Source organism: Phyllosticta citriasiana (genome assembly GCF_038021145.1).
Source record: "Phyllosticta citriasiana strain CBS 120426 chromosome Unknown IWZ02scaffold_17, whole genome shotgun sequence".
NCBI lineage: Eukaryota > Fungi > Ascomycota > Dothideomycetes > Botryosphaeriales > Phyllostictaceae > Phyllosticta > Phyllosticta citriasiana.
The window spans coordinates 177,461-203,149 of NW_027117294.1; the positions used below are offsets into that span (position 1 = coordinate 177,461).

At 55.7% G+C, this 25,689-nt stretch overlaps 13 protein-coding genes across 13 annotated transcripts; 8 read left to right on the top strand and 5 right to left on the bottom strand.

Annotated features, from left to right (window-relative positions):
- Nucleotides 1-276: 276 nt before the first annotated feature.
- On the top strand, nt 277-1,984 carry IWZ02DRAFT_509850 (uncharacterized protein; the record flags this gene model as incomplete). The annotated part of the gene is made up of 2 exons (XM_066770484.1): nt 277-574; nt 995-1,984. The coding sequence occupies 2 exons, from the start codon at nt 277-279 to the stop codon at nt 1,546-1,548; spliced, it is 852 nt and encodes a 283-aa protein (XP_066618434.1). The 3' UTR covers nt 1,549-1,984.
- Nucleotides 1,985-4,593: 2,609 nt separating this feature from the next.
- Nucleotides 4,594-5,609, bottom strand: IWZ02DRAFT_102515 (DASH complex subunit Dad2-domain-containing protein). The gene is made up of 2 exons (XM_066761265.1): nt 5,225-5,609; nt 4,594-5,179 (listed from the first exon to the last, which is right to left on the bottom strand). The coding sequence occupies exons 1-2, from the start codon at nt 5,505-5,507 to the stop codon at nt 5,037-5,039; spliced, it is 426 nt and encodes a 141-aa protein (XP_066618435.1). The 5' UTR covers nt 5,508-5,609; the 3' UTR covers nt 4,594-5,036.
- Nucleotides 5,610-5,697: 88 nt separating this feature from the next.
- IWZ02DRAFT_409535 (uncharacterized protein) lies at nt 5,698-8,368 on the top strand. The gene is made up of 5 exons (XM_066765700.1): nt 5,698-5,848; nt 5,900-5,939; nt 5,989-6,363; nt 6,412-6,923; nt 6,972-8,368. The coding sequence occupies exons 1-5, from the start codon at nt 5,800-5,802 to the stop codon at nt 8,105-8,107; spliced, it is 2,112 nt and encodes a 703-aa protein (XP_066618436.1). The 5' UTR covers nt 5,698-5,799; the 3' UTR covers nt 8,108-8,368.
- On the top strand, nt 8,361-9,950 carry IWZ02DRAFT_463172 (Mg-dependent DNase). Its single transcript, XM_066768334.1, has 4 exons — nt 8,361-8,734; nt 8,788-9,456; nt 9,505-9,695; nt 9,745-9,950. Exons 1-4 carry the CDS (start codon nt 8,498-8,500, stop codon nt 9,794-9,796), a joined length of 1,149 nt encoding a protein of 382 aa, XP_066618437.1. The 5' UTR covers nt 8,361-8,497; the 3' UTR covers nt 9,797-9,950.
- Nucleotides 9,951-11,083, bottom strand: IWZ02DRAFT_463176 (mitochondrial 37S ribosomal protein mS23). The gene is made up of 2 exons (XM_066768335.1): nt 10,611-11,083; nt 9,951-10,561 (listed from the first exon to the last, which is right to left on the bottom strand). Exons 1-2 carry the CDS (start codon nt 10,985-10,987, stop codon nt 10,177-10,179), a joined length of 762 nt encoding a protein of 253 aa, XP_066618438.1. The 5' UTR covers nt 10,988-11,083; the 3' UTR covers nt 9,951-10,176.
- A 36-nt stretch (nt 11,084-11,119) lies between these two features.
- On the top strand, nt 11,120-13,316 carry IWZ02DRAFT_463177 (uncharacterized protein). Its single transcript, XM_066768336.1, has one exon. The coding sequence runs from the start codon at nt 11,333-11,335 to the stop codon at nt 13,169-13,171; it is 1,839 nt and encodes a 612-aa protein (XP_066618439.1). The 5' UTR covers nt 11,120-11,332; the 3' UTR covers nt 13,172-13,316.
- On the top strand, nt 13,300-15,339 carry IWZ02DRAFT_102569 (P-loop containing nucleoside triphosphate hydrolase protein). Its single transcript, XM_066761266.1, has 3 exons — nt 13,300-13,786; nt 13,831-13,865; nt 13,911-15,339. The coding sequence occupies exons 1-3, from the start codon at nt 13,534-13,536 to the stop codon at nt 15,177-15,179; spliced, it is 1,557 nt and encodes a 518-aa protein (XP_066618440.1). The 5' UTR covers nt 13,300-13,533; the 3' UTR covers nt 15,180-15,339.
- IWZ02DRAFT_102574 (uncharacterized protein) lies at nt 15,315-16,121 on the bottom strand. The gene is made up of 2 exons (XM_066761267.1): nt 15,851-16,121; nt 15,315-15,783 (listed from the first exon to the last, which is right to left on the bottom strand). Exons 1-2 carry the CDS (start codon nt 15,869-15,871, stop codon nt 15,451-15,453), a joined length of 354 nt encoding a protein of 117 aa, XP_066618441.1. The 5' UTR covers nt 15,872-16,121; the 3' UTR covers nt 15,315-15,450.
- Nucleotides 16,122-16,520: 399 nt separating this feature from the next.
- On the top strand, nt 16,521-17,754 carry IWZ02DRAFT_463182 (mitochondrial 54S ribosomal protein bL17m). Its single transcript, XM_066768337.1, has 2 exons — nt 16,521-17,083; nt 17,205-17,754. The coding sequence occupies exons 1-2, from the start codon at nt 16,868-16,870 to the stop codon at nt 17,616-17,618; spliced, it is 630 nt and encodes a 209-aa protein (XP_066618442.1). The 5' UTR covers nt 16,521-16,867; the 3' UTR covers nt 17,619-17,754.
- Nucleotides 17,755-17,917: 163 nt separating this feature from the next.
- On the bottom strand, nt 17,918-18,937 carry IWZ02DRAFT_385831 (3-oxo-5-alpha-steroid 4-dehydrogenase-like protein; the record flags this gene model as incomplete). The annotated part of the gene is made up of 3 exons (XM_066765430.1): nt 17,918-18,541; nt 18,593-18,799; nt 18,857-18,937. The coding sequence occupies 3 exons, from the start codon at nt 18,935-18,937 to the stop codon at nt 17,918-17,920; spliced, it is 912 nt and encodes a 303-aa protein (XP_066618443.1).
- Nucleotides 18,938-20,103: 1,166 nt separating this feature from the next.
- IWZ02DRAFT_385748 (uncharacterized protein) lies at nt 20,104-21,090 on the bottom strand (the record flags this gene model as incomplete). The annotated part of the gene is made up of 2 exons (XM_066765424.1): nt 20,104-20,833; nt 20,879-21,090. The coding sequence occupies 2 exons, from the start codon at nt 21,088-21,090 to the stop codon at nt 20,104-20,106; spliced, it is 942 nt and encodes a 313-aa protein (XP_066618444.1).
- Nucleotides 21,091-21,768: 678 nt separating this feature from the next.
- IWZ02DRAFT_102611 (phosphoethanolamine) lies at nt 21,769-23,781 on the top strand. Its single transcript, XM_066761268.1, has 5 exons — nt 21,769-21,930; nt 21,974-22,088; nt 22,136-22,253; nt 22,300-23,080; nt 23,125-23,781. Exons 1-5 carry the CDS (start codon nt 21,928-21,930, stop codon nt 23,491-23,493), a joined length of 1,386 nt encoding a protein of 461 aa, XP_066618445.1. The 5' UTR covers nt 21,769-21,927; the 3' UTR covers nt 23,494-23,781.
- Nucleotides 23,782-24,069: 288 nt separating this feature from the next.
- IWZ02DRAFT_472095 (cytochrome b2) lies at nt 24,070-25,461 on the top strand (the record flags this gene model as incomplete). Its single annotated transcript, XM_066768929.1, has 2 exons — nt 24,070-25,216; nt 25,274-25,461. The coding sequence occupies 2 exons, from the start codon at nt 24,070-24,072 to the stop codon at nt 25,459-25,461; spliced, it is 1,335 nt and encodes a 444-aa protein (XP_066618446.1).
- Between the last annotated feature and the right edge of the window lie 228 nt (nt 25,462-25,689).

Sequence of the window (25,689 nt, forward strand, 5' to 3'; positions counted from 1 at the left end):
CCCGACTCCCTCCTCGACGACGACATTGCCCCCCCCCCCCCCCCCCCCCCCCCCCAAAAAATCCACCGAACCACAAACCATTGCTGACGCTGTGACGCCGACCCATCATCGCCCGGCGCCGTCCCGTCTTTTGCGCTCGCCCGATTACTCAGCGCCGCCCTCGACGTCCAAAAGGGCCCCTCCCGCTTGGACGTCGACACGCTCTCCACCGAACGGAAAGACACTCCATCACCACTGCGCCCGCATTGGACTTTGAATCGACCTCGATCCATCGCCATGTCTGGCTACGGCGATCGCAAGGCGCCTGGAGCCTCGGTCCTACGAGGTCTCAACACCTTCCCGTCGCCCAAGGACATGGCCGCCCAGGACAACAATCTCAACTTTGACGAGGACCTGTCCCTCTTCACCAACACGGAATTCTTCGACTTTGACCTGGGCACCGAAATCACCTCTATCGCACAGCAGCCGCAGCAGCCGCCCGTCGAATCTGTGCCCGACAACAGCGCCCGCCGTCAGAGCAACATGTCTTTCCAGCCGCCCGTCCAGCCTAAACCAGTCGACTTCAACTTCAATGGTGAGTTTCTTTTTTTTTCCTTGCCCCTCGCCGCCGACACACGACAAGCCCCATGGAAATTTCCCTGCAGCCGACCCTGCGCAGCTTTAACTGCGGCGATGGGGCGATTGGCATGGTTGATCGTTCTCCGCACGAAGCCGCCATTCTCGCATCGCATTGCACCATCGTCCATTTCCACGTCGGTGGTTCCATTGCCAGCTTAGGGTTAAGCTCGCCGTGCAATGCACCTATTAGGGCGCCGTTTGTGGGTGGGATGCGAGATCCCGGTCCTTGTCTTTGCTGAGCTGCCTCTGCCGAAGCACGCCATCACTCGTGATCTAATCCGGTAGCTCAAGCCAGCCGTCGACCATCACAATCATATTTGATGACGTTCTCAAGTCTTTCGTTTGCGCTGTATCATTCTAATGGGTTACTATCAAGGCGAATTCCAATCCCTCGACTTTTCGAGCTTCCCCGTCGGCGGCTTGCCCGACCCCAACTTTGCTCACCAGCCAAACCCCTACCCGATCCAGCAGCACAATGGCACCGCAAGCTCGTCGCCGCTGTCTGCACCATCTCCGGTCAACGCCAAAGTAGGCGACAAGCGCAAGATTGACGCCATCCACACTCCGACCGCCCCTCAAAACGCCAACTCGATTGAAGAGCTGTCCCGCCTGGCCGCCGAAGAGGACAAGCGCCGCCGCAATACCGCCGCCTCGGCCCGCTTCCGCATCAAGAAGAAGCAGCGCGAGCAGCAACTCGAAAAGACGGCCAAGGAAATGACGGAAAAGGTCTCCTCCCTCGAATCGCGCATCGCCCAGCTCCAGATGGAAAACAAGTGGCTCAAGGGCCTCATCACCGAGAAGAATGACGGCAAAAACGCTTCCGACCTGACCGAACTCTACCGCAAGGTCTTTGTCAGCAAGGACAACAACGATGACCGGAGTAAGGATGACAACAAAGACGGAGTGGGCACCACGGCCGGCAAGGATTAAATGGAATCGACAAACTGCTTGGTTTCTTTGGCCTTGGAGTTGCTGCCTGATTGTCTTTCTTTTTGCTTTTTGGCTTTGCGCATATTTCCGGGGTGGATACATGTCGATTTACAGCCTCTTTGGAGGCGCGGGAGGGAGACACAAGACGAAGACGACTTTACGACACCAACAACGTGGAGAGCGTGAGAGCCGGGCCCGCAACTGGTTGGTCTCCACAGTGGCAAGCACCACATCCCATCTACCTACCCCCTTTTATGCTTCTACATAGACGACACATATCTTGCAGACCGGTGTGCTTTTTGGCTGGCTGGGGCCTTCTCTTCCTCATCCTCTTGATCTGTGGACAACAAGAGTCAATTGACGGAGATCCATACTCTTCTGGCTCCTTGAAGCAAGAGGGCCATAGACGAGACGGAGGCCAGCGGTCCGCCAACAGAAGGACGCGAAGAATTTTTTCCTATCCTTCCTTCCAGCCAGCAATAAGTCGCCGCACAATGCCCAATTCGGGACACTGCAAGCGAGGAGGGAGGGGAGTAAGCACGCACAGCAGCACTGCGTGTGGGGCGCCGGGCCTCTCTAGATCTACCTGCGTATGGAGACCACGAAAACGGACACATATGACCGAATACCCAACCAATTCATTTCTTTGATTTCTAAGCCGCAACGGCTGGTGTCGTACCTTGCGCCCTACGTACGTCTGCCTGTCAAGCGACTAATCGATGCTCGGGTTGCCCGAGGAGAAGCAGAAATGTCAGTCGGTGAATGAGTGAATGATACAGCAACGCCGCTCGCCGTTCTATCCCCTCGATCCCGCCCCGTCAAACTCGACCCACCTGCGCTGCTCCGCCCCGAGTGCAAAAAATATTCCCGACATGCAAGCAAGCGGATGGGTAGGTGGGTTCAGTTCCGTCCCGCATGAGGCGTGTGCGGCATGCATGACGGAGATGAAGAAAGTTTGCTTGCCTTTTTTCTTGCCTGTCTGCGGCGGTAATGACCATCGTGTGTGCTGGGCGCTTGGTGTTGGAGTGCATGTGCGCTACGCTGCGCGGGCGGGTGCGCGGGCGGATGGGTGGAGGTGCCTCGATCACGTCATTCAGGGTATGACGCCAGGACGCCGTGGCGCTCGGGGGGATGGACAGGCAGGGAGGTGGACAGGTTAGGCATGGAGGTATGTGGATGGGGTAAGATTCATTGGTGCGTGGATTGAGGGAGAGAGATTCGGTGGGTGGCTGGGAGAGTGAAGTGTTGTATGTCTGCTTGTGCTGCTGGTGGATTTGGTGGGTTGGGGTGTTGCTAGGTCAAAACTAATCTGGTGTGCAGAGAGAAGAGAGCAGACGGAGACGGCGGTCATACTGAATCTTTTCAAAATCGGCCAGATTGGCGTCGGCGCAAAGTAAAAGCCGTTGGCGTAATACGAATGTACAACACGGCCAACAACGATGAAGATAATGACTGGACGCCAGGACACTGCACATACATGCTTCTGATTAGGCAGCTCAAAATACCACCACCTTCCTTATGCTGTCCCTCTCTCCCTCCTCCGCTAGTCATATCTATCCCACTCACTGCCTCCCTGACTCCTTTGCGCAACAAACTAACTCCTCACTTCCCCTCTCATCCCTCTCTCTGCCCCCTTACGTCGAAGCCACCTCGAAGTCACCCCTGCACTCCTCCTCCCGCTTCCTTTTCTCCCTCCTTCTCCACCATCCTAGCCCATCTCAACCCCCTGGCACGTAGACACTCAGGCGCTACCACCACGTGACCTACCTACCCACCTACCCACCATCATCGCTTTTGCAGCCCGAGTCAGCAACGGCGCGAAAAAGCAGATAGTAGCCAGGCAGTTGAGTCGAGGTGCAGCACACCACACCAACTAGGCAAGTGTGTGTGGATAGGGAATGGGGGAGAGGCTGACTGGCTGACTGGCGGTGAGACGAGGAGAGGAGAGAAGAGGTGCGCGAAAGGGAGGGAGGGAAGGTATGGCGAGTGCCGGGGAGGGCCAGGGAGGGCCGGGATGTGAGGGCTGGGTTGGAGTTGAGTGAGAGAGGTGAGAGGGGAGTTGGTGATAGGGCTGCGGGAGACGTTTGTTGGTTGAGTTAGTTATACAATGCACGACTATAGAGCATCTGTGTCGTCTTTGCGATGACAAAATCAGGGATAGGTAGAACGAGAAAGTAGAGATGAAAGGCCAAAAGCGTCAATGCTGGAATATGCAAAGGGCCCCCTGATTTCCCCCATTTGGCCCCTTCCTCTGCCACACAAAGCAGCGGCGGCACTTGGCCTGCTTCAGTTCTATCCCGGAGACGCCCAGCAAAAGCAGCAGTGCCAATCTTCCAAACCCTACCATCTCCAGCGAGCACAGCATCAAAGCCGTAGCGAAAACCATACCAAAACCATACCAAAACCATGCAGACAATACTAGCGCCATCCTACCCAACAAAGAGACGTCAAAAACGCCAAAATTTGCCAGTGGCGGTGGCAACAGCATACACAAAGAGCAGAGAGACAGCGGAGAATCGAGAAGAGCGCCACTCGCTTGCTTGGCTGGTCGGCAGGTAGGCAAAGGAGGTGGGACGCGAGACAAACGGCTTTGTTTGGCCATGTTTCTTTCGCCGGCGCCACGACGTGATGTGTGACGATGCGCCCACGTGGGGTTCGGGTGCTACGAGGGGAGAGACGAGAAGGGACGGATGGTGGAAACGAAAGATGGGAAGAGATTGTTGTCGTGCGGAGCTTTGATTGTTTATAGATGCTGAGCTGAAGGAAAGTCATCTGGGAGAGAAGAGGTCGAGTGCTCAGAGTCGTTGCATAGAACTAGCACTTTGCGCATCAGTGGATAACAAGACTCGCTCTGGACTGGAAACGATTTATTTGACGTGGATTTGGAAGGCATCTCTGCCAAGTATCGTGAGCCCTTATCTTCGTAGTGCTCTATAACTTGTTGATGCAGTTAATGTTCGACCATAATGTTCCTCGGTTCCGACTCCTTTCTTCCACCCATTTTCCCGTGCCAAAATTCTGACTGAATCATTTCGGCGACGGTCAAGGGCCTGGTTTAAGGCGTCCAAGACCGACCAGTCTCAATCGCATTCTTTCCCCGAAAGCCAAGCCTCAAGTCGTTTTCGGCCGGTATCTTGAAATCGGGAAATCGGTTTCCAATGCTAGAATGTAGAGGGCCTCCTGATTTCAAACGGAGAAGCGCTGGCGGTGTTGTGGATTCGACACGGTGAGGCCGTAGAAAATCGGAGCAGTCCCGATTCTTCGCTCGGCGAATGTCTGTCGAAAACAAAGACCATGAGGCCGTCGTTCAGCATTTGGCCGAATTTAGGCAGATCAACTCTAGTTGGACGAAATCGGCCGAACTATTTGATCCAACCATACGGGTAGTCAGGCGGACCTCAAGCGGGTTGGATATATCGATGCCTTTCCAGACGAGCGCTCGGCAATTCGAAAGAAATCATCGAGGTACGCTGACCAGGCTTTGATTCTCACTCTCCGGTGTTACTCGAGCTTGCTTGTTGTATGATGGAACCGGCCTGTTGCGTAGGGATGCGGACCAGCGTTTGCGGGAGGGGCACTTCGTCTCCTTGCGCCTCTTGGTCCTCTTCTTCTTTGGGCTGGGGTATTTTCGCTACAAGACATTAGCTTGGCCCGGAAACCAATCCTGAAATCTCACCTGAAGCCATGCTGATGGCGCGCAAAACATTATGCCAGTTGGAAAGCACCGCGGCGACTGCTTCAGTGCCGTCCGACAGGGTAGCCAGCTTTTGCTCCAGCTGCTCCATCTGATCCGCCAGACCTGCACTCAGAGCCTTCAAGTCTTTTAAGTTTGCGAGCTCCCGTTTCTTTTCTTCGATGCGCGCGAGGAGGACTGGCGATGCGCTTTGTGAGGGTGCGCCCATTGACTTGTTCCGCAAGTGCGACGCAAGCGGGCCGGAGAGAGTCTGGCGTTTATCCATGGTGGAGGAACGGTATCGACAGCGACAGCGACGGGACGGCGACTTTGGGTGGTTTCGCTAATGTGTAGCTAAGGCGTCGGGGGTGATGGTGGGGGGTTGTCGAGTTTTGGGGTAGAGCCCGCACGCGGCAAGGAACGTGCTTTCGTTTGTTTACTTTCAACTTTCTGGAGCTTCAACCACTTGCTCTCCATCCCTCCGATCCGGCAACCACAACCATTGCATTGCGGGCCTTTGAGGTCTTCTCCATCGCTTAATTCGTGCATCAGATTTTGCAGCATCTCATATACACTGCATGGCACGGCTCAATGAAGCCCCGCCGCCCGCGGAGTCGGTTGACTCTTGTATGTTTACCCATCCCCGTCCCGCCCGACAGCCTCTTACATTGATTCTAGTAAAGCGCCGCTTCATCAGACAAAATCGCGAGCTCGCCAAGTACTTTCCCCGTTGATTATTCCTTACTGCGAGACTTATCCGTTTGTAGAACCAACTCCAACCAATCCGTTCGCATACGATCCCTGGAGAATGAACAGGCCCGGATCCTCCACGAAAACTTTCGACTTCACGAGGAGATCATACGCTTGCAAGCGGAGCTGGAAAGGACGCGTGGCGACAATGCAATGAGACACGTCAATGCCGTCAAGGACAAGTTGGACGCAAAGGTGGAGGAAATCAGCGGATTGATTGCCGAGTTGAACGCTATCAAGAACCCCGCGAGGCCATCGATACCTGAACCAAACCAAGTGACGACAGACATTTTCGAATGGAAACGTGCAATGAGGGCACAGGCCAAGGAAGAACAGGTGGAGGACCTCCCAACAATCCAGGAAGACAAGCAACACCCGCGACGGACGCTCAAGTGCGTACTCCACGTCAAGAGATGAGCGCATGCTGATAGCTGGTACAGTGCGGAAGAAATCCAAGCCGTAATCGCAGTTTCGGCAGAAGATTCACCAGACCTTGGTCCGCCGCCAGTGGCGCATTTCCAGGAAGAGGATCCTATCAAGTTTGACCCGATACCTGCGACGGAGGAGTCAGAACCACAAAAGGCTGAAGAGACTGAACTCCCCATCATTTCAACGGTCAATCTCGAAACACGGAGACGGCGCAGGGATTCCGCAAAGCTGGACTTGCGCAAAATGTCCGTCTTCCAGGTACCTGAGGAAGAGGCGGAAAATGCCAAAAGGAGCGAGGGCGAAGACCAGGCCATGCGAACAGGTACCAAACGCAAGCTCAGCTTCAACACTGAAGAATTGCAGGAAGACGCAAATATTGACGTGCGTGAAGATTTCCGTGTTAGTCGACGCGGAGTCTCTGGTCGGAGCGCGGACAAGAGCAGCAGTCTTCAACCACTTCATATCAAGCAAAATAGCAAACTCGACATGCTGGTGGCGGCGGAACGGAAAGCTTTGGGCGACAGTATGATTCACTGCAACTCTGAATTTCTATTGCTAACAGCTGCTTCAGAAACCAACACCTCGCCTAAAAAGGTCATGAGATCTTCTTCGGCAGAGGACAAGCCCGAAGGCAAAAAACCCTCAGCACTGGGCAAAGACTCAATCCGCAGCCGCGTCAAAGACCGCCGCACCAAATCCTCGCAAATCGTTCAAATTCCTCCATTGGAGTCGGAAGGGGTCGTCGAAACAAAAGATGTCGTGATACCAGAGGACTCTCAGCCAGTGGAGCATCACCCGAAGACGCCGACAGGACTTGACCTCTTTTCTCCGACCTTCAACGAGCCGTCTGTTCAAACGCGAGAGACCAAAGACACGCCACCCCCGACAGACCTTGTTTCTGGTGGCCTCGAATCCCAGCAAAGTAGTCGTCCATCTCGCCGCGCTCGTCCTCAGATCAATTATGCGGAGCCCAATTTGGTCAGCAAAATGCGTCGTCCTGACAAAAAGCTGGCGGATGCTGTAGCTGATGGCAGGCGTTCCTCCATTGCATCCAGGGAGGAGGAGAAGTCTGCACCTAGCTCATCGACTGCAATGAGGACGGTCGTCATCAAGAAGGAGAGGGAAAGCGGAGGGTCTGGTTTTAAGACTCTTGCCGCCGAGAATCAGCCTGAGCCTGCAAGTCCGTTGGGAGACAAAATGGCAGCAGTCTATGAAAGCCAATCTCAGACCAACGTTGGCCCCGCTCAGCAGCCGGCAAAGACTGTCCAGTTCGAGGACGAAGTATCGACTGCTCGAGAATCTGGTTCCGCACCGACGAAGACAACTCGCAGGCGCACAACCAAGCATCAAGCTTCTTCGGACCTGGAGAAAGACCCCCGCAGAGATCTTCAGCAAGAGTTGGCCGTCTTTGACATTTCTCAGTCTTCACCGGAAAATCATGAGCAGAGCAACGAGGAAATCATGAAGAGCAGCAGGGAGCTCGCCAAAAAGACGAGCCGTCGTCATTCCACAATGACCGACATGCCATCCAGAACGAGGGACAAGGAAGAAGCTTTGTCCAAGTCCAAGGGAGATCAGACTGATGACGAAGGCAAGAAGAAGGCGATTCGAGAGGGTAGGACAAGCACAAGGAGCGGCGAAACGACGACTGGAGAGACTTCCAAGACGAGCAAGAATTCCTCTCGACGACGCAGTATGATGGTATGATTGGCTTCAGAGTGCAGAATTGGGATGAATTGAAGCTTTTGCGACAACGGGTTGGACAATACGCCACTGGTAGAAGCGCTTGGACGCTTTACTTGGGGCCAGTTGGCCTACGGAGACGAATTTCTTTGTCACTTGTTCAGATAGTCAAAATCCAAGGCTAGCTTGGTCACGGACTTGCGTATTCTCCTTCTGTCTTACGCAGTCTGAGATGCTGCGTATTCTTCACATACTTTGAATGAAAGTCAAATGCACACTCTTCAATTGGTCACTGCATAGGTATGCCGAATTCCGCTGGGCTAGATGTCTGTTTCCTAAAGCGGTTAGCGTCACAGACGTCACAAAATCTCCAGATGTGAACGACGTGGATCAACATCCTCCAACCCTATCCCGATGCTGCATCGTCGAGCCTTGAGTCATCTCAGCAGATCTATAATCCAGCCTCCGATTCTCTCCAAACAGCCGCATTCTCCTGTTCTCTCCAAATATCCCAACTCTGTTTCTAGTCGCAGCAACTTCATGGCGGACTCCACCACACCCAGCGCCACAGCTGCGCCGGGACAAAATGCCCAAGCAACCAACAAAGACGCTCCAAACGGAACGACAACAAAAAAGCTGCGCTATGTCGACGTCTGTCCCGCATCCTCCCCACGTGACTGGCAACGACGCTGAAAAGCCTCCAGATCGGCATCAACCTAGGTGACCCCATCTTCCGGGGTGTGTACCACGGCAAGCAAGCGCACGAGGATGACTTCGAAGGCGTGGTGCAGCGCGCCATCGACGCGGGCTGCGCCAAAATGATGGTGACGGGGTCCGACCTGCGCGAGTCGGAGCATGCAGTGCAAATCGCACGCGAGCACCCAGGACTCTGCTACGCGACCGTCGGCGTGCACCCATGCTCAGCGAAGCAGTTCGACGAGCACGCGGGCGGCGCGGACGCATTGCTTGCGGAGCTGCGCGCGCTAGCGACGACGGCGAGGGACGAGGGCGTAGCGGTTGCGTTTGGCGAGATTGGCCTCGATTATGACCGCCTTTTCCTGACGCCCAAGGAGCCGCAGTTGCGGTATTTTGAGCGGCAGTTGGATTTGGCTGTTGAGTTGGGGTTGCCGCTTTTCTTGCATTCGCGCGCTGCGGCGGAAGATTTTGAGCGCTTGTTGAAGCCGAGGTTGGAGAGGCTGCCGCGGAGGGGCCTGGTGCATTCGTTTACGGGAACGGTTGAGGAGATGCGGAGGCTGGTTGCGTTGGGCTTGGATGTGGGTGTGAATGGGTGCAGTTTGAAGACGGAGGAGAACGTGCAGGTCGTCAAGGAGATTCCGCTTGAGCGGTTGCAGATTGAGACGGATGGGCCATGGGTAAGTGTCTTCTTGAAGAATCTGGTGCATTGCTGATACTTGATCCAGTGTGAGATGCGCCCTTCGCATGCTTCGGCCCAGTTCCTGAAGGACGCTCCGCCGGTGCCAAAGGCTGTTAAGAAGGAGAGGTGGGCACCAGGATGCATGGTCAAGGGACGAAACGAGCCTGCAACTATACCTCTTGTTGCTCACGTCATTGCGCGCATCAAAGAGATTCCAGTAGAAGACGTTTGTGAAGCGTGAGCACACAGCTATATAGCGTGCCGAGATCTCACTGACATTTCCTAGGGCGTGGAACAACTCGATCAAAATGTTTGGTCTGGGAGAAAAGTTGGATTGATTTCTGTTCGTGCGAATGGTACTTAGAGGCGCATTAGATCCACGGAGGGTTGTAAAGAGGTTAAAGAAGAGAGAATGTCGTAAACACTCAATCTTTGACGGGTTAAAAGCTCAACCCATAAGAATCATCTTCAAACGTAGAAAGTGCAGAAAGCTACTTTGTCAAGACTCATTGTTTTGCGACAGACTGTTATTCTAGACGATGGAGAAATCATGGCTCATCAAGATGCTCCGAGTCCGTGCTGTGACTGCGTAGCCTTTGACAGCAGCCATGCCTCAAATACCTAGCATGTAGACGTAATCATAACAAGTAGATTTGAGAATCACAATTCTTGGTGGATTTCCAGCTCTTGGTATACCTCTCTCGTCCCATAACATTGTTTATCGACCAGCATAGGCGTAAGCCGCCTCTACTTCCGCTTCCGCAGCAAGCTGATCCCCTGCTTCAATCATCGGAGACTTCTTGCCATCTGCCTCGACAGCAGCAGCTTCACCGCCATAAGCCGCCGCTTCTTGCTGTGCGGCCAACTCAATTTCCTTGTCTGCCCACACCTTCCAGTCGTCGTATGCCCTGTCCTCAAGCAGCATGCCGTACTCCAAGGGCGAATTGCCAAAGTATGCTCCCACGGCGAGGGCCTCTTCCTTGGCGATGCGACGTTCAATGTCTTCGTCCGTTCGCTTCTCGTAAAACTCCTTGCGAGCTATATCATAGGCCTGTCCCTTTGTCGCGCCCTGTCTCCTCAAGTAGATTTGGCGTTGGATGACACTGGAGCCAGTTAGCTCGAGGCAACGTGGAGTTGCTCTCCCTGGCTTACCTTTCACCGTCCAAAGGCTTGTTGCACTGCTCAATCTGCTCCCAGTTCCAATGCTTACTGTCGTTTCCACTGTCCTCGAGAATGACCCTCGGCCGCGCCAATTCCCACGGGTGGTCGGAAAAGAATTCAAGTCGCAATCGATCCTCCTCGTAGCGCAGGGGCATTGGTTGGAACATTTTGCTTGGCTTTTTGGCATTCTTTCCTTTCCGAAAATCCTGAGGCCGACCCACACGCTGGAGTGGCCGTACTAGGGTCTGGGCCGGGGGATAGTCTGCCACAATGTTGTACCATGGCGGAGGAGCTTGCAGGCGCTGTGTTGCAAGGAGTTCTGTCGCAGCACGGTGGACGCGAGAGGCGGTAAAGTCGTAGCGACCCATGGCGAAAAGATGGGCAATTGCTCTTCTCGGGAGGGTGTGGGGCGAGCGGCCGTGGGTGACGCGATGGATGGGCAATGCGGTGGTGTTGAAATGCGCGCGGCCGGCGGAAAAGCCTTGGGTAAGCAAGGCCAACACCGAAAAAAAGCGCCGAGGGCGGAAGCTCTGACAACGACCAACCTAAGCTTCCACTCTTCCCCAGCGTCACGCACAAACCACACGGTGTCTATATCGCATGATCTTGCGGGGAATCTCTCCAGCTCAACGCGACTTGGGACAGTTGTCCACGCCATTCTGCGCCATCTCAATGGCTCGTTCTCTTTCCGCTTGAAACAATGTTTGGTTCTCATGGTCTTTTGCATACGCCCCCCTCCGGCAGTCGTCCGCGCGACACCACCTCGGCCTCTCTTCGCATCCCTATGCGCTGCCCGTTGCCAGCCCGCGTGCATCCACCAGTCACAGTCTCGAGAATACCACCACAGACCTTACAGCTTCCCGCGGTCCGCGCAAAAAATGGATGACTCGGGGGTTCGCGTCATGACAATACCAAACTTCGGTCACAGGCATTTCCCGCACACTTGGGCGGGGAGAGATTACGCCAACAAGTCAGGACACCACAAAGCGCGGCGGAAAAGGCCATTGGCCGTAATAGCAGGTTGGAGAGAGGCCAGCGATGACGCACAAAGTCGAGGCGCACCGATCCCGCCGGAACCACTCTACCGCTATCCCCCCACATTAGAGGAGCTCAAGAGGCTGGTAGACATTTACAATATGGACGAACATGGGGAGGAAAAGGACAACGAGGCCGAGAGCGACACGGCCGAAATAGACAGCGAAGAGCAAGAACCGAGGCACATCCCACGCAACACGTGGGACAGCGACACAAATTTCATTCTGGGAGACCTAGTCGAGCTGCTGCAAAAGGCGAGGCCCAACCCCGACATTGCTTTTGACCTGTACAAATCGCTTCCGTACCCAAGAGTGTCGTACCTGGACTATAAGACGATACGGAAGTTTTTGAATTGCCTTTCGTGGGTCAAGCGCAGAAATGAAACCAACGTGATGCGCTATCTTTCCGTCATTGACGACATGAAGGCTTGCGGTATACCCATTGCGCTCGCCGATTGGAACACGGCAATCCACTCTGCTGGGCGATGCTTTAGACAAGTGGACGAGAGCGAAGTCGAATCGGCCCTCTACATATGGCGCGAGATGGAGGGCGACGCCGGGGTCCGGGGAAATCGAGTCACCTTTAGCATTTTATTCGACATTGCCACCAAGGCGGGGAAACACAGACTGGCGGAGATGGTTTTGAAAGAGATGGACACGCGAAACCTCAAACTGGACCGGCATTTTCACACCAGTTTGATATACTATCAAGGGCAGCGAGGCGACGGAGATGCGGTGCGAAAGGCCTATGTAAATCTCGTCGACTCTGGGGCAATCGTGGACACTGCAGTCCTGAACTCCGTCATTTCGGCCCTCATCGATGCTGGTGAGGTACCTGCCGCGGAACAAGTCTTTGCCGGCATGAAGGACTTGCACCATCGTGGAGAAGCAAAAAAGCCCCCTGGTCATTGGGTCCACCGACGCGAGATTGGCAAGCTGCTTACTCGCGTCTCACTAGAAGTTTATGACCCCGAGCAACGAGCCCTCTTTCAAAAAGCCGCTCCGGTTGGTCCAGACCATGCCACATTCAAGACTCTCATCAGATACCACACCAAGATCTCGGGCAACATCGACAGCGTCGCTCAGCTACTCTTGGAGATGGGCAACGAATACGGAATACCGCCCGAGGGAGATCTCTTCTATACCCTTTTTCACGGCTTCCATCACCACGGAGGCATCCCCTATTCATCGTGGACGGTTGTCAGGCTCGAAGAACTCTGGGCGGCATACAGAAATACCATTTACAGCGGTGCTTCTGAAGTCACGGTGGACAAGGCAATTGCCAAGGCTATAATACAGGCATTCAACAAGGTCGTGAGCGGTGATCGGACATGGGAGGTCTGGGAGGAACTAAAAAGCATGTGGAAATCGCCCCACCGGTCTGATTTGGAGGAGGTGAATGACCGCTTGATGTTGTTGTTGCAAAAGCGTCTCAAGGCGCATGACATGGTGAGAAGACCAAGTCCTGGCTGGGACTCATGGCGTAGTAGAGACCACAATTCAAGGCGTGGTCGATGAAATGATGGGAAATGTAAATACACAAGAGAAAAGCCGCCGGAGTGGCACGTAAAATAGGTAGATTGCCCGTTGAGGCTAGCGTAGGCGGTGAGACGCGTCTTGGGCGACCCGTCGCGTCTCAAACTTCGCAACTCAAAATGCGACCACCCACGCCGTGATTTTCATCGGTTGTGGAGCTTTGATTCACGGGATGAGCGCATCAACATGCTGAAATTGACTTGTAGACCTCATTCTCCGCCCTCGCGCTTTCCCTTTGCGTTTTGGGCCCTATTCATTCACGTCCAGCATCTCCGGCCCTTCACCTCCGAGCCATCGACATCCTGACGACCTCAGTCTACTTTGCATTTGTTTGATAAGCCAAAATGCCAGCAACCAAGAAGAGAAAGCGTGGCCAACAGGATATTGAGTTTTCTCTTAAACGCATCTTTGGCAAAAAGAGCTTTAGGTCTGCTTCAACCAACCTTGTCCGTCTCGCTCTCACTAACCATCCATCCAGACCTCTACAGCGCGACGTCATTACCACTGCTCTCGACGGAGAAGATGTCTTTTTGCAAGCAGCCACCTCGTTCGGCAAGAGTCTCTGCTTCCAGCTTCCAGCCATTGTGGATCACGGGCGTACGTAACCAGACGTCTTTTGAGATGAAAGCTGACACCTGTAGTCACCCTTGTTATTTCCCCGCTATTGGCCTTGATGGTAAGCTTTCCAACGCACGTATTGAGCAACGCTCACACTCCACAGAACAATCAAGTTGCGGCTCTCCGGGCTGCTGATATCAGAGTCGCCACCATCAACAGCACGACGCCCAAGGCAGAAAAAGATGCGGTCATGGAAGATTTGCAATGCGGCCACCCCCTGACGAGGCTCTTGTACATTACTCCGGAATACTGTCAGCTTGACCACTTCAGGCGGATACTTCGAATCATCCACTCGCATCGCGAGCTCGCCCGCATTGCCGTCGACGAAGCCCACTGCATCAGCGAGTGGGGACACGACTTCCGACCATCTTTCAAGCGCCTGTCATTTTTCAAGCAAGAATTCCCAGATGTCCCTGTCATGTGTCTGACGGCCACGGCCACGGCTAAGGTCCGCAACGACATCATCAGCACGCTGGCCCTGGATCCCAAAAAGTTGAAGCTGTTTACCATGACGACGAGCCGCCCAAATCTTCACTACGAGATTCGCTTCAAGTCGGACGAGGAAGACCACTACGACAATTTTGTCGGCTGGTTGCGCGCGGCACAGAAACGCAGATCGGCAGACGCTGAGCGCGTTGCAGCTCTCAAGGCGGCGGGAAAGCGTCCAGACGCCATCTCAGGCATCATCTACACCCTGTACCGACGAGACTGCGAGGCTCTGGCAGCGCGGCTTCGAGGCTCCAATCTCGGCGCCCGCGCCTACCACGCCGGCCTAGCAAACACAGAAAAAGACGAAGTTCTTGCAAACTGGGTCGCCAACACCCCAGGATACGAAATCGTCGTAGCCACCACCGCCTTTGGGATGGGCATTGATAAAGAAGACGTGCGATTCGTCGTCCACTGGCAGCTGCCCAAGAGCTTCGAGGGCTTCTATCAGGAAGCCGGGCGCGCCGGCCGCGACGGCAAAGCCGCCATCCACATCATGTACTACGCGCGCGAAGACCGCGACCGCGCGCTGAACCACATGGCACGCGACATTGCGCGCGAGTCTAACGGCGCGGGATACCCGGTCGAAGCGTACGGTGGTGGCGGTGGCGCAACTCGGGCCACCGACGAGAAGATGGAGAAGCACAAGAATCGCGTCGACAGCCTGCAGAAGCTGGTCGAGTACTGCGAAAACGTGTCGGCGTGCCGGCACAAGCTGATTGCGAAGTATTTTGGTGAGCAGGCAGAGGTGCCGTGCGAGTGGGCGTGCGATTGGCACAAGGACCCGAAGAAGCTTAAGAGGGCTAAGGAGCTGGGGTTGGCGACGGAGGAGTGGTGTTCGACGCAGAGGGAGATGGGGCATTTTGATATTGATCCATATGAGTGATTTAGCTTGGTGGGTGGTGTGGTAGGGGTCGAGGTTGTTGCGTGCAATATACCATTAGGTCGTCTATAGTCTAGTCCGTGAGAGGTGAAGCGTTGGTCCCCCGGCAGCAGCGTGCTTCTGCCGCCTACCTAAAGACAAAGGGTATCATCGTGTTCCATCTGCATTGAGCGAGCATCTCTGGTCATGCCAGACGTCCGTCTCTTTTTTCTTTCCTGGCCCCCACCTCACCCACCACACCTCTCTCTCTCCCTCTTTCAAATCCAACTCATCCCTACTTCCCCCCACCAGCCGCACCACCCTTATTAACCCTCTCCCACGCCTCACCAACCCACCCCTCCGCTTGCTCCCTCACCCGGCGCCAATCGGTTCCCTGCACCCTCCTGACCGCCCTCTCCACCTCGCCGTTCCAGCGGTCCTTGGCCACGTCGCCAATGCCGCCCAACCGCACGCGCGCCGACGGCGGCACGTAGCTCGGTTCCGGATCGTAGACGCTGCGCAGAAGCGACGACGAGTCGCGCAGCGCCAGCGATTGCTGTAGGCGTGTTGAGGCGTGGATCCGTACGCTGAGGTAGAGGACGGAGGACGTGAGGGTTAGGCCGCTGAGCTGGTGGAGGAGGAGCGAGAGTGTTAGTGGGGGTGTTGGGTGGAGGGGATGGGGAGGGGAGGCATACGAAGCCGGTTATGAAGCCCATGGTGTCTGTGGTTTGATTGCTGGTAGTGGTGATGGTGGTTTTGCTTTGCTTTGCTTTGCGTGTATGCTCAATGGCGAGGAAAGACGCGAGGTTTGCGGTGCGAGGTATTTTGTATAGGTATGTAGATAGATCTTGAAGAAGCTCGACTCGACTCGGCGCAATGTCATCTGCAAGTAGTAGCCGCGCGGCAGTCGGTGATCGAGGTCGACAAGCGGGTGATAATTAGTCTGCGGCGGCGGCGGCGGCGGCGGTGTGGCAGGGGATAAGGAGGGCGGAAGGATGAAGAAGCTAGAGCTTTTTATTTTTTACAGTGGATCCCTTTTTTTCTTCGCGTTCTCAAGAGGCAAGTCGTGTTGATCTCGACGGTCTAGTTTCTTGTCTCCTCCAGTTTTACTTCTTGTGTCTTGCCTCTTGGTTTTGGAGCGGTTGAGGCGTACGGACGGCCCGCGCGGTCATGCACTGTCCGGGAAGTCTGCGTTGTAGAAATGGTCGAAGGGACGCTCAGGCACGCGCCGCTGTCGACACCAAGGTGGGTGGTTGCTGGTATCGAGAGGCGGTGGCGGGGAGTGGCGGGCGCGGAGGTTGAAGGGGCTGATTATCTGATTGATTGATCGATTGCCATCTTATCGCCACTTTTCCATCGGCCCCTGCCGATTGCGCTGAGTGCTCGGCGATTTTCCGGCGTTGTTTCTGCTCCGCTGCTGCCCAGGGCTTGGCGCGAATTTGTCCGATCACCACCGTCTCTCCAGCTCGAGATACACGCACCCTGGTTGGTTACGAACCCCATATCGATCCTTGCAAACGCCAATTGCTGCCCGTGTAGCTGTAGACGAAACCCAGCTGTCGAGAATTCCACCCGTTGGAAGCAACACGCCGTCAACTTCCTCAGAACACGACTCGAATATTTCCCTCGGCCGCCGCACGACCTCCGCAGCACCGCGGTGACAGCAACACCTCCACCACCCCGACCACACTCTCCTTCTCCTCTCCTCCATCATGGTCGGCGCCCGCGACACGCACCGGCACCTGTCGCGGTCCAGCGCACACCGACAGGCGCTGCTGCGCAACCTGGTGACGTCGCTGTTCGAGCACGAGACGATAACGACGACATGGCACAAGGCCAAGGAAGCGCAGGCGCTGGCCGATAAGATGGTCACCATGGCCAAGAAGAACACCATCGCCAGTCGCTCAAAGGCCCAGTCGATATTCTATGTACGTCTTATCCGTCCAGAGCAGAGCCGGGGATTCCACAATATTTTGGGCTTGCTGGTTGGCTGTTGGGAGATGCCGCGAGAAATAAAAAGAGAAAAGACAATCCGCTCACCCACCACAGAAACCCCAACTCCTCAGCAAGCTCTTCGGCCCCATCCGCGAGCGCTACCTCGAGCGGCCGGGCGGCTACACGCGCGTGCTGCGTATCGAGCCGGAAAAAGAAGACCAGGCAGAATCCGCAATCCTCGAGCTGGTCGACTCGCCCAAGGACATGCGGTTCGCCATGATGGCCAAGGTCGTCGCCCGCCAGCGCGCTGAAAAACTCCCCGAAACCCCGATCACCCGCCAGAACCTGACAAAGGTCATGCGCTACCGTGGCGAAGAGGGAAAGAAGAGCTTTGATAATATGGTGACAAAGTTTAAGGGGTTGACGAGGAAAGGCAAGGAGGTGACGGAGGTGACGAAGAAGAAGGTTTATCCCGATCCGATGGACACGAGGAAGGGGAAGAAGGGACCCAAGTGGCGGTCGGGTTGATGGAGTGAGTGGTTTTCTTGTCAGAGTGGCATGGGGGGGGGGTTTTTTTTTTTTGGTATCGTAAGGGGCCAGTGATTGACGTGAAAATGGAAACAAGTAAAAAGTTCAACTCATTGGGATTGTGTTTCGGCGCTCGCTCGACATGCTCATTACTATGTGCTGGGAAGCTTGCGCAAAGAAATGATCACGTCTCCAGAAACCACGGCTGCAGCAACATTCTTGCCATCGCTTCCACCACCGAATCAGCAAACATCAGACAACACAATTACCACCTTGCCAGCCAAACACATCTCTTCTCTTCACAGCAGACCAGGAATAATCGCCTTCCTGCCCTCCAGCTTATCCTCGCCGAATTTCTCCACATACCACCTCCTTCCCGCCATCGCTCTCGGCAACATAGTCGCAATCTCATTCAACAAAAAGGCTCTCGCGGGTACGCAGCTCCAGCCGCCAACCCACCAAAAGGCCGCCCACTCGACCCACTCACACAGATAATGCGCATACAGCACCAGCCCAAAGAGGCCATTCTTGGGGATCATGTAGACCTTATCGACGCTAGTGTTGGCGCACTCGCGATCAACGGAGGCGTCATCAGTCGGCTTGCCGTCAGCGCGCAGACGCTCGACGACAGCTTTACGCGCGCGCCGCGCCGCTGCGCGTCTGATTTCGCGCAGGTCGTCGTCGTGATACATGTTTGCGAGGAGGGCCCAGATCCAGAGGACGAGGGCCAGCTCGGCGTGGTAGAGGTGGCCCATCCAGTCGACGGGGGTGCGCGGGCCGTGGCCGCCGAGCCAGCCGCCGAGGGAGATGGCGTTGGCGAGTTGGAAAGCGATGGCGCTGGCCCAGACGATGGGGTGGATGGGCGACATGCTTGGGTTGAGGATGAGCGGGGCGAGGATGGCGCGGTAGATGTAGTGGACGGTCTGGGGATGTTATTGATGTCCTGATTGAATGAGGGGAGGGGGGACGCGTACAAACATGCCTGCCATGGTCCAATTGCCCCATGGTAGTGGCTCTTCTAGTCCTAGCTCTTGCGGCAGGCTCCACATGATGTAGAGCAGTGTGATAAAGCCTGGGATCTCCATCGTGAACCACGCCCACTTGCCCGGCAGGTTCCATCGCGATTCGATTGACGTCTTGCCCTGCGGATACCAGTCCGTGACCCATTGGATCGCCGTGACCTATTCGTTGCCTGTGTCAGCTTTCAAAATTGCATCACTGGCAAATCGCTCACGTACCACGGGGAAAAGCTGCCACGCCCAAACCAACCACTCCCAATTCTCGCGCGACGGCGGCAGCCAATTCTGCACAATGGCCATTTCCCTCGCTCTAGTTTTTTGATTTTTCCGTTCTCTCCCGTTATATGCACTCTGCAGACGCAGTCCGGCGTCGGTCAGTCAATCGGTCTGTCTTTCCGTCCGGCGGATATGCCCGTCTGTCCGTCCGCTCATTCGCCCGTATAACAAACCAAAAAACGCGCTCTCCCTTACTGCGGTTGTTGCTGCTCTGCTCTCTTCCACTGCTCTGACTTCCTAGCTCTTGCAATGCGCGTCCTCGAGAAGCTTCCTGTGACTGCGCTGCTGCTGTCTGAGCGCGGGTGCGAGCGCAATGAAATATCCACCAATCCGTTGCGAAGCGAAGATACGCGAGACTCCTCCGGACGAGTCGAGATCGGACGCGTTGGCGCGACTGGTCGGAAGCAGCAATAAGCGTATGTGCGGAGGTAAATAAGCGCCCGATTTGCGCGCTTGTTGCGTCGGCGTCTCCGAACGAGCAAGCAAAGTGTGAACAGCAAGTCCAGAGAGTAGAGCTTCTTTTGTCCCGGCCTTCCGAGTGATTAGAAAGTCGGAGCGAGTCCAATTGGTGCGTGGTGAGATGATCAACGGGTGAGATTAGGTTGTCGCGGGCGGTCTGGGAGTTTGGCGGTGGGACGGACGACTGGCATCCATGTCGTCATGGCGTCGATCTGTCGGATCTTACCGATCGCACTAGGCGACCCCTGACCTGATCCCATATCTGGTTCCGCAGCTGTTCGCTTCCTGTTATTGGCAGTGTCTTGGTGTTGCTTGTTACTGTTATGATAGATTCGCCGTCTCGAGAATCAGTGTGGCAATCTTATCAAAGACATCAGAGCCGAGCGCAGACATTATTATTCCTCCGTAGCTGTCCTGAAGCAGACTCCTTGCCCAAACGCAAATCATGGTATACGCTGCGCCGTGTCGAGAAATCTTGTCAACGTGAATCCAAACACCAACCTGCCTTCCATCGCTAGCAGCCGCCGCAAATCGTGCAACAGACTTCTTCAGCAATTCGCCCATAACCCCGAGTCCTTCTCTTGACTCCCATTCAGCCGATGCCTTGTCATGTTCATGCCTTCGTGCTTCTGATGGCAAAGGAAAGTCGTGTTAATGAACCGTTCGGCACCCAAAGAAAAAAAAAGAAACGCTTGGTCAAACAAGCATGGGTATATAGTGTCGTGGGCCACCTACATCAAGCCGCCCAGCACAACCTTTCCCACGCCAGCAATTTCGCTCTTGGCCCCAGCACGACTGGCATCTTCGAATTCTCGTACCACGCCCGCGACGATTATCTTGCGTATCCGGGCGTCGGCCTTGGCAAAAAGCTCGCCGACACCAAGGCCGCAAGCTTCGGGTCCGTTTACGAGGCTCATTATTTTGGTGTAACAATCGATCAAGACGTCGCACAATGTCGAAAAGGTCTCGAAAAAGTCGGGGTCAAACGGCAAACTGGTTGTCAGCAGATGCGAGTACTCTTCGCCGGGACTAAGATGATCTCCGTGGTCAGTGCCTGGGAAAGATAGTTGTGATGCGTTGGAAGAAGTCTCTCCCAAGCCTTCTGGTAGCATGAGCTCCGTGGCCGAACTTTGTCGTCGGCCCTTGGCGGCACCTGATGCTGCGTGCATGCCCCTCTTAAACATTCCCGCGACACGACCGCGACTCAGACTGCTGGGCGCGTTTCCATCTGGCGGGTGTAACGTTTGATATGCTTCAAACTCCATGAGGAGAGCATTCAATGCACGCAGATATTCGGCAGCGCTTTGGGAGTTGAGGTCGAGTATGGTAGGGAGGGAGAAGCCAAGGAGGAGGTAGTTTGTCGCTCGGCGAGCTAGGTTCCGCGGTGAAAAGTATGGCAGCTTGTTCAGGTCGGACTTGTTGAAGAGAAGCGTATTGAACCAATATACACGTCCATCGTGTCTGGATTTGTTAGTGATTTGCCAACGCGACCTCGGGCAGTCTTACGCCTTTCTCAGATAGTCCAAGGTCGATATGCGCTTGGAAGACAGGTCGTGAATGTGTTGGTACAGAGCATGAGGATTGTGACCGCCGCTCGACGGGACTTGGGAGAGGCTGGCGGGGCCGCCCAGACTGCCGCTCTTACCCCCGAAGGTAGCGTTGGACTGCGAGGTTCCCGGAGGACGGTCCCACTGCGAGGCCGGAGTGCTCGAGGCCATGGTCTTAAAGTCGTCTCCTAGGCTGGAGTCGTGAGATTTCTGGCGGCCGCGTCTGAAATGGTGGATGGAGAGCTTGGACGAAGAGGCATTGGAGGCCTTTTCGGATGACAAGGAGGCGACAAGGTTTGGTCGTGACGGGTGATGGTCCTTGGTTTCGGCGCTGGTGATAGAGTTGGACGAGGAGCGAATGGAAGCGGAGCGGCGGATGCTGGAGCCAAGATCAGAGACCGACGAGGCAAAGCTGTGGCGATTCTTCTTGGAGGGCGAAACGGGGTGGGGGGCGGCGTCCGACTCGTCGATGGTGGGCGGCAGAGGCGTGGTGGATCGGTGGGGGATGGGCGTCTGGCTGCGCGACGAAGGCTCGCTACTGGCGGCAGCCTTGCTCGACGAGCGGTCGCGGTCGCGCCGAAGAATCGAAGGTTTGCGCGGAAGGAAGCTGTGAGAGTGATGAGAGGACTTGTGCTGCGAGGTCGATGAGGAGGGCATGATGCCATCTCTTAGCACCGTCACAGGGAGCATGCGGCAGGCCGTCGGACGCGGCTGGGGCTGGGGTCGCAAGGCAGGGCAGGGCAAGGCGAAATCCAGGGGTCGGTCGGACTGGGCTGGACTGGATTGGACTGGACAAGAAAAGATGGAGAGTTGACTTTTTTAAGCTTTGATGCGCTGCTCTTTTGACTGTTGCCATAATTGCGAGCCAATTTGCCTCGCCGACCAAAACAGCTGCTGGGCCTGGCGATCACGAGTACGAGTGCGACGCTCCCGTCCAGTCTAGTCCCCGCCCCGGCCGTGACCAGAGCCTCTCTCCTCCGCCCTCCACCTAACCGCTAGATCACCACCATGGTATGTACAAGACTGTCAGCTCCTAGCCGCGCTAACCCCACAGTCTGTCGACGAGTATATTCCAAGACCCGGCGAATGGCCAGTCGACCCTCAGCATGATGTCCCCATTGACGAGCACCGTGTCTGGATTGACGGTTGCTTCGACTTCAGCCACCATGGTACCGTGCGACCTCCAGCCCGCGCAACCCAAGCTGACCTCTGTCAGGCCATGCCGGCGCAATGCTGCAAGCTCGCCAGCTCGGCAAGGAGCTGCTGGTTGGAGTGCACTCGGACGAGGCCATTCTCGAAAACAAGGGTCCCACCGTAATGACCCTCAAGGAACGGTGGGTGATCTTTCCCAGGTTGCCTCCAGCTTCTGACTTTGTCTAGCATTGCCGCTGTTGATGCCTGTCGCTGGGCCACCAAATCCATTCCTCACGCTCCCTACGTCACCTCATTGCCATGGATCTCCCACTACGGCTGCAAGTACGTTGTTCACGGCGACGACATTACCTCCGACGCCTCGGGCGAGGATTGCTATCGCTTCGTCAAGGCGGCAGGTCGCTTCAAGATTGTCAAGCGAACGCCGGGCATCTCGACGACTGATTTGGTAGGGCGCATGCTGTTATGCACCAAGACACACTTTATAAAGAGTCTGGACAAGGCTCTGGCGGGCGAAGAGGGAAGCGGCAGCGAGCAGGAGCGGAAACAAGCCGGCGAACAAATGACGGAGAGAATAAAGGCGTACGCGTCCAACGAGACTGGTCTGGAGCCAGGATCCGAAGTCTGGGTGTGGCACCAAGCTGTCGAGAGCAAGACGGCGGAGCCCAGCGGAGCCAATAACGACGGCAAATGCACCAAGATGGTCGACGGTATTGCGCCGAAAAAGGGACAGCGCGTCGTATACGTGGACGGTGGATTCGATCTCTTCTCATCAGGCCACATTGAATTCCTCCGGAGAGTCGTCGAGAAAGAGGAGAAAGAGGGTCGGGAACGGGGCTGGTACAGTCCAGAGGCGACGCAGCAGCGCATAACAGAATCGGGGTCTGACTACAGCCCTGTGTACGTCGTGGCAGGCGTCCATGACGACCAGGTCATCAACCATTGGAAGGGCGTCAACTACCCCATTATGAACATTTTTGAGCGCGGCCTCTGTGTTCTCCAGTGCAAGGTTTGTGAATCTTACCTTGCTTTGGATATCACTAACAAGCGCAGTACATCTCTGCCGTCGTCTTTTCCGCGCCCTTTACTCCGTCGTCCTCCTTCTTGAAGTCGCTGCCCTATGGCCTTCCTAGCGTCATCTACCACGGTTCCACCTCGTTTATGCCATCGGTCGAAGATCCATACGTGGACGCGAGAACGTTGGGAATATTCCAAGAAATCCCGCTGCACGACTTTGCGCACGTCAATGCCGGAGAGATTGTTGCCCGCATCATGCGCAGTCGAGCTCAGTATGAAGAGCGCCAACGCGTCAAAGGCGTCAAGGGTATTGGAGAAGAAGCAGTACGTCGGCGGGAAGAGATGGAGAGGGAAGAGAACGCAAAAGCTGCGGAAAGAGAGGCGTTGAGACAGAGCAAGGCATGATTTTAGATTTGTGGAACTGATCTTTCCGGTAGCACGGCATTGGAGAGGAGTTTCAACAACTGAGAACATTGGACGTTTAAGCTTAGATACCATAAACTGTTTGATTTCGAAAGACAACAAAGTATCCAGCGGCAACTGAACCAAGGGGAAGCCCAGTAAATCACCGACAGCGGCGGCATTACGACTTTAGGAAACTCGTTTCCGACCAATGGCAAGTCCGATCTCGGGCGGTCTTCATCCCGAGCGGCCGCCAATGTTCCCCGGTCCCCGCAACATGTCGACGACGTCAAAAGCTCGAGCTTGGGCCAACGCATCCCCCAGACTTTGGAACACCTCAGGGACGCGTCTGACGAGACCATCACGACCAGACTTTGTTCGAGATCGCCGGGAACAATTTCCCGTCTGCGTAGGATTGCTGTCACTTTTAAGAGCTGGGTTCCTTTTTTGTCATCACCAGGTCTAGATTGAAGAGGAGTGTTTACATCGTCATCTTCTCTGTCCATATTCTGTCGCTGGTTTCTTGTGCTCTAGAGCTTTTCTTTCTCCTTTAATTTCTCTCATTACTCCACGGTCACAATGGCAGACCCCAAAGATCTCCCGTACCGGATAACGGACCTCGAAGCCAGCTTCAACACCAACACCAACAACGCCGCCAGCTCCTCCAACGAGCTCATCAAACCACCACCAACAGCCGCGCCCCCCGCCACCAAACCACCCCTCTCGACGCTCCTCTCCTCGTACGACTTCGAAACCGTCGCCGCGCGGACGCTGGCGCCCAAAACATGGGCCTTTTACGCCTCAGCGGCCACCGATCAAGTGACGCGCGACGCCAACCGCGCCAGCTTCGACCGCATCTGGTGGCGGCCGCGGGTGCTGCGCAACGTATCGCGCGTATCGACCGGCACACGCATGCTCGGGCGCGACGTCGACGTGCCTCTCTTCGTGAGCCCGGCCGCAATGGCGCGCCTCGTGCATCCAGACGGCGAGAAAGCGCTGGCAGCAGCGTGCGCGTGCCGCGGCGTCGGTCAGTGCATCAGCACAAACGCGAGCTATCCGCTGCCCGAAATTCTCGAGGCGTGTGGAGGTAGTGCGACGAAAGCGCCGCCGCATCCTATATTTTTCCAGCTCTACGTCTCGCGCGACCGCGCGGCGACTGCGTCGCTTGTCCGCTCGCTGCCGCGCGCCGCCATCGCTGCTCTCTTTTTAACTGTCGACGCTCCCGTCCCTGGTAAGCGCGAAGCCGACGAGCGCGTCGCGGCGCCGGCGGACCTGGCCGCGCCCATGAGCGGCGCGCGCGCGACAAACGATGCCAAAGGCGGGGGCCTCGGGCGCGTCATGGGCGCGTACATCGACGCAAGTCTGACGTGGGACGACGTGGCATGGCTGCGATCGCTGCGACCGGACCTGCCCATCGTGCTCAAGGGGATACAGGGGGCGGCAGACGCCGTGCTGGCGGTCGAAGCTGGCGTGCAGGGCATCGTTGTGAGTAATCACGGTGGAAGGAGTCTAGACACGAGTCCGCCGGCTGTGCTCGTGTTGTTGGAGCTGCAGCGCTGCTGTCCGTGGGTGTTTGAGCGGGTGGAGGTGTATGTTGATGGGGGCGTGAGGAGGGGGACTGATGTGCTCAAGTGTCTTTGCTTGGGCGCGACGGCCGTGGGTATGGGGAGGCACTTTTTGTACGCCCTGAATTACGGCAGGGAGGGCGTGGAGAAGTTGATTGACAGTAAGTCTCCCTCCGAGATTTGTTCAACGGCTGAGCTGACCCACACCTTTCCTCCAGTCATGAAAGATGAAATCGAAGTCTCCATGGCCAACCTCGGCGTCAAAGACCTCGACGAACTGCACCCCGGTCTCGTAAATACGCTCGACGTCGACCACCTCGTCCCCACGACCATTGACCACCCGTACGCCAAATGGTCGCCGCGAAGCCGCGTAGGCAAGGACGCTGCGTCAAAGGCCAAGCTGTAGTCGGAGAAAACAGTGATGAGAAGGCGGAGCGCTTGTTAATGTGATGTTCTCTTGGGATTGGGCAGGGCATACCCGTGGAGTTTTCGTGGAGCATCTCCTCTCTGCTTTTCCGAGGTTGCGGAATACAAGACTTCTCACCGAATTTACATAGACACCGTCACAGCCGTCAATAAGCCGTGTATAATGCATTTCATCGTTCTCTGAGACTGTTCCAACTTCAGTCAGAGG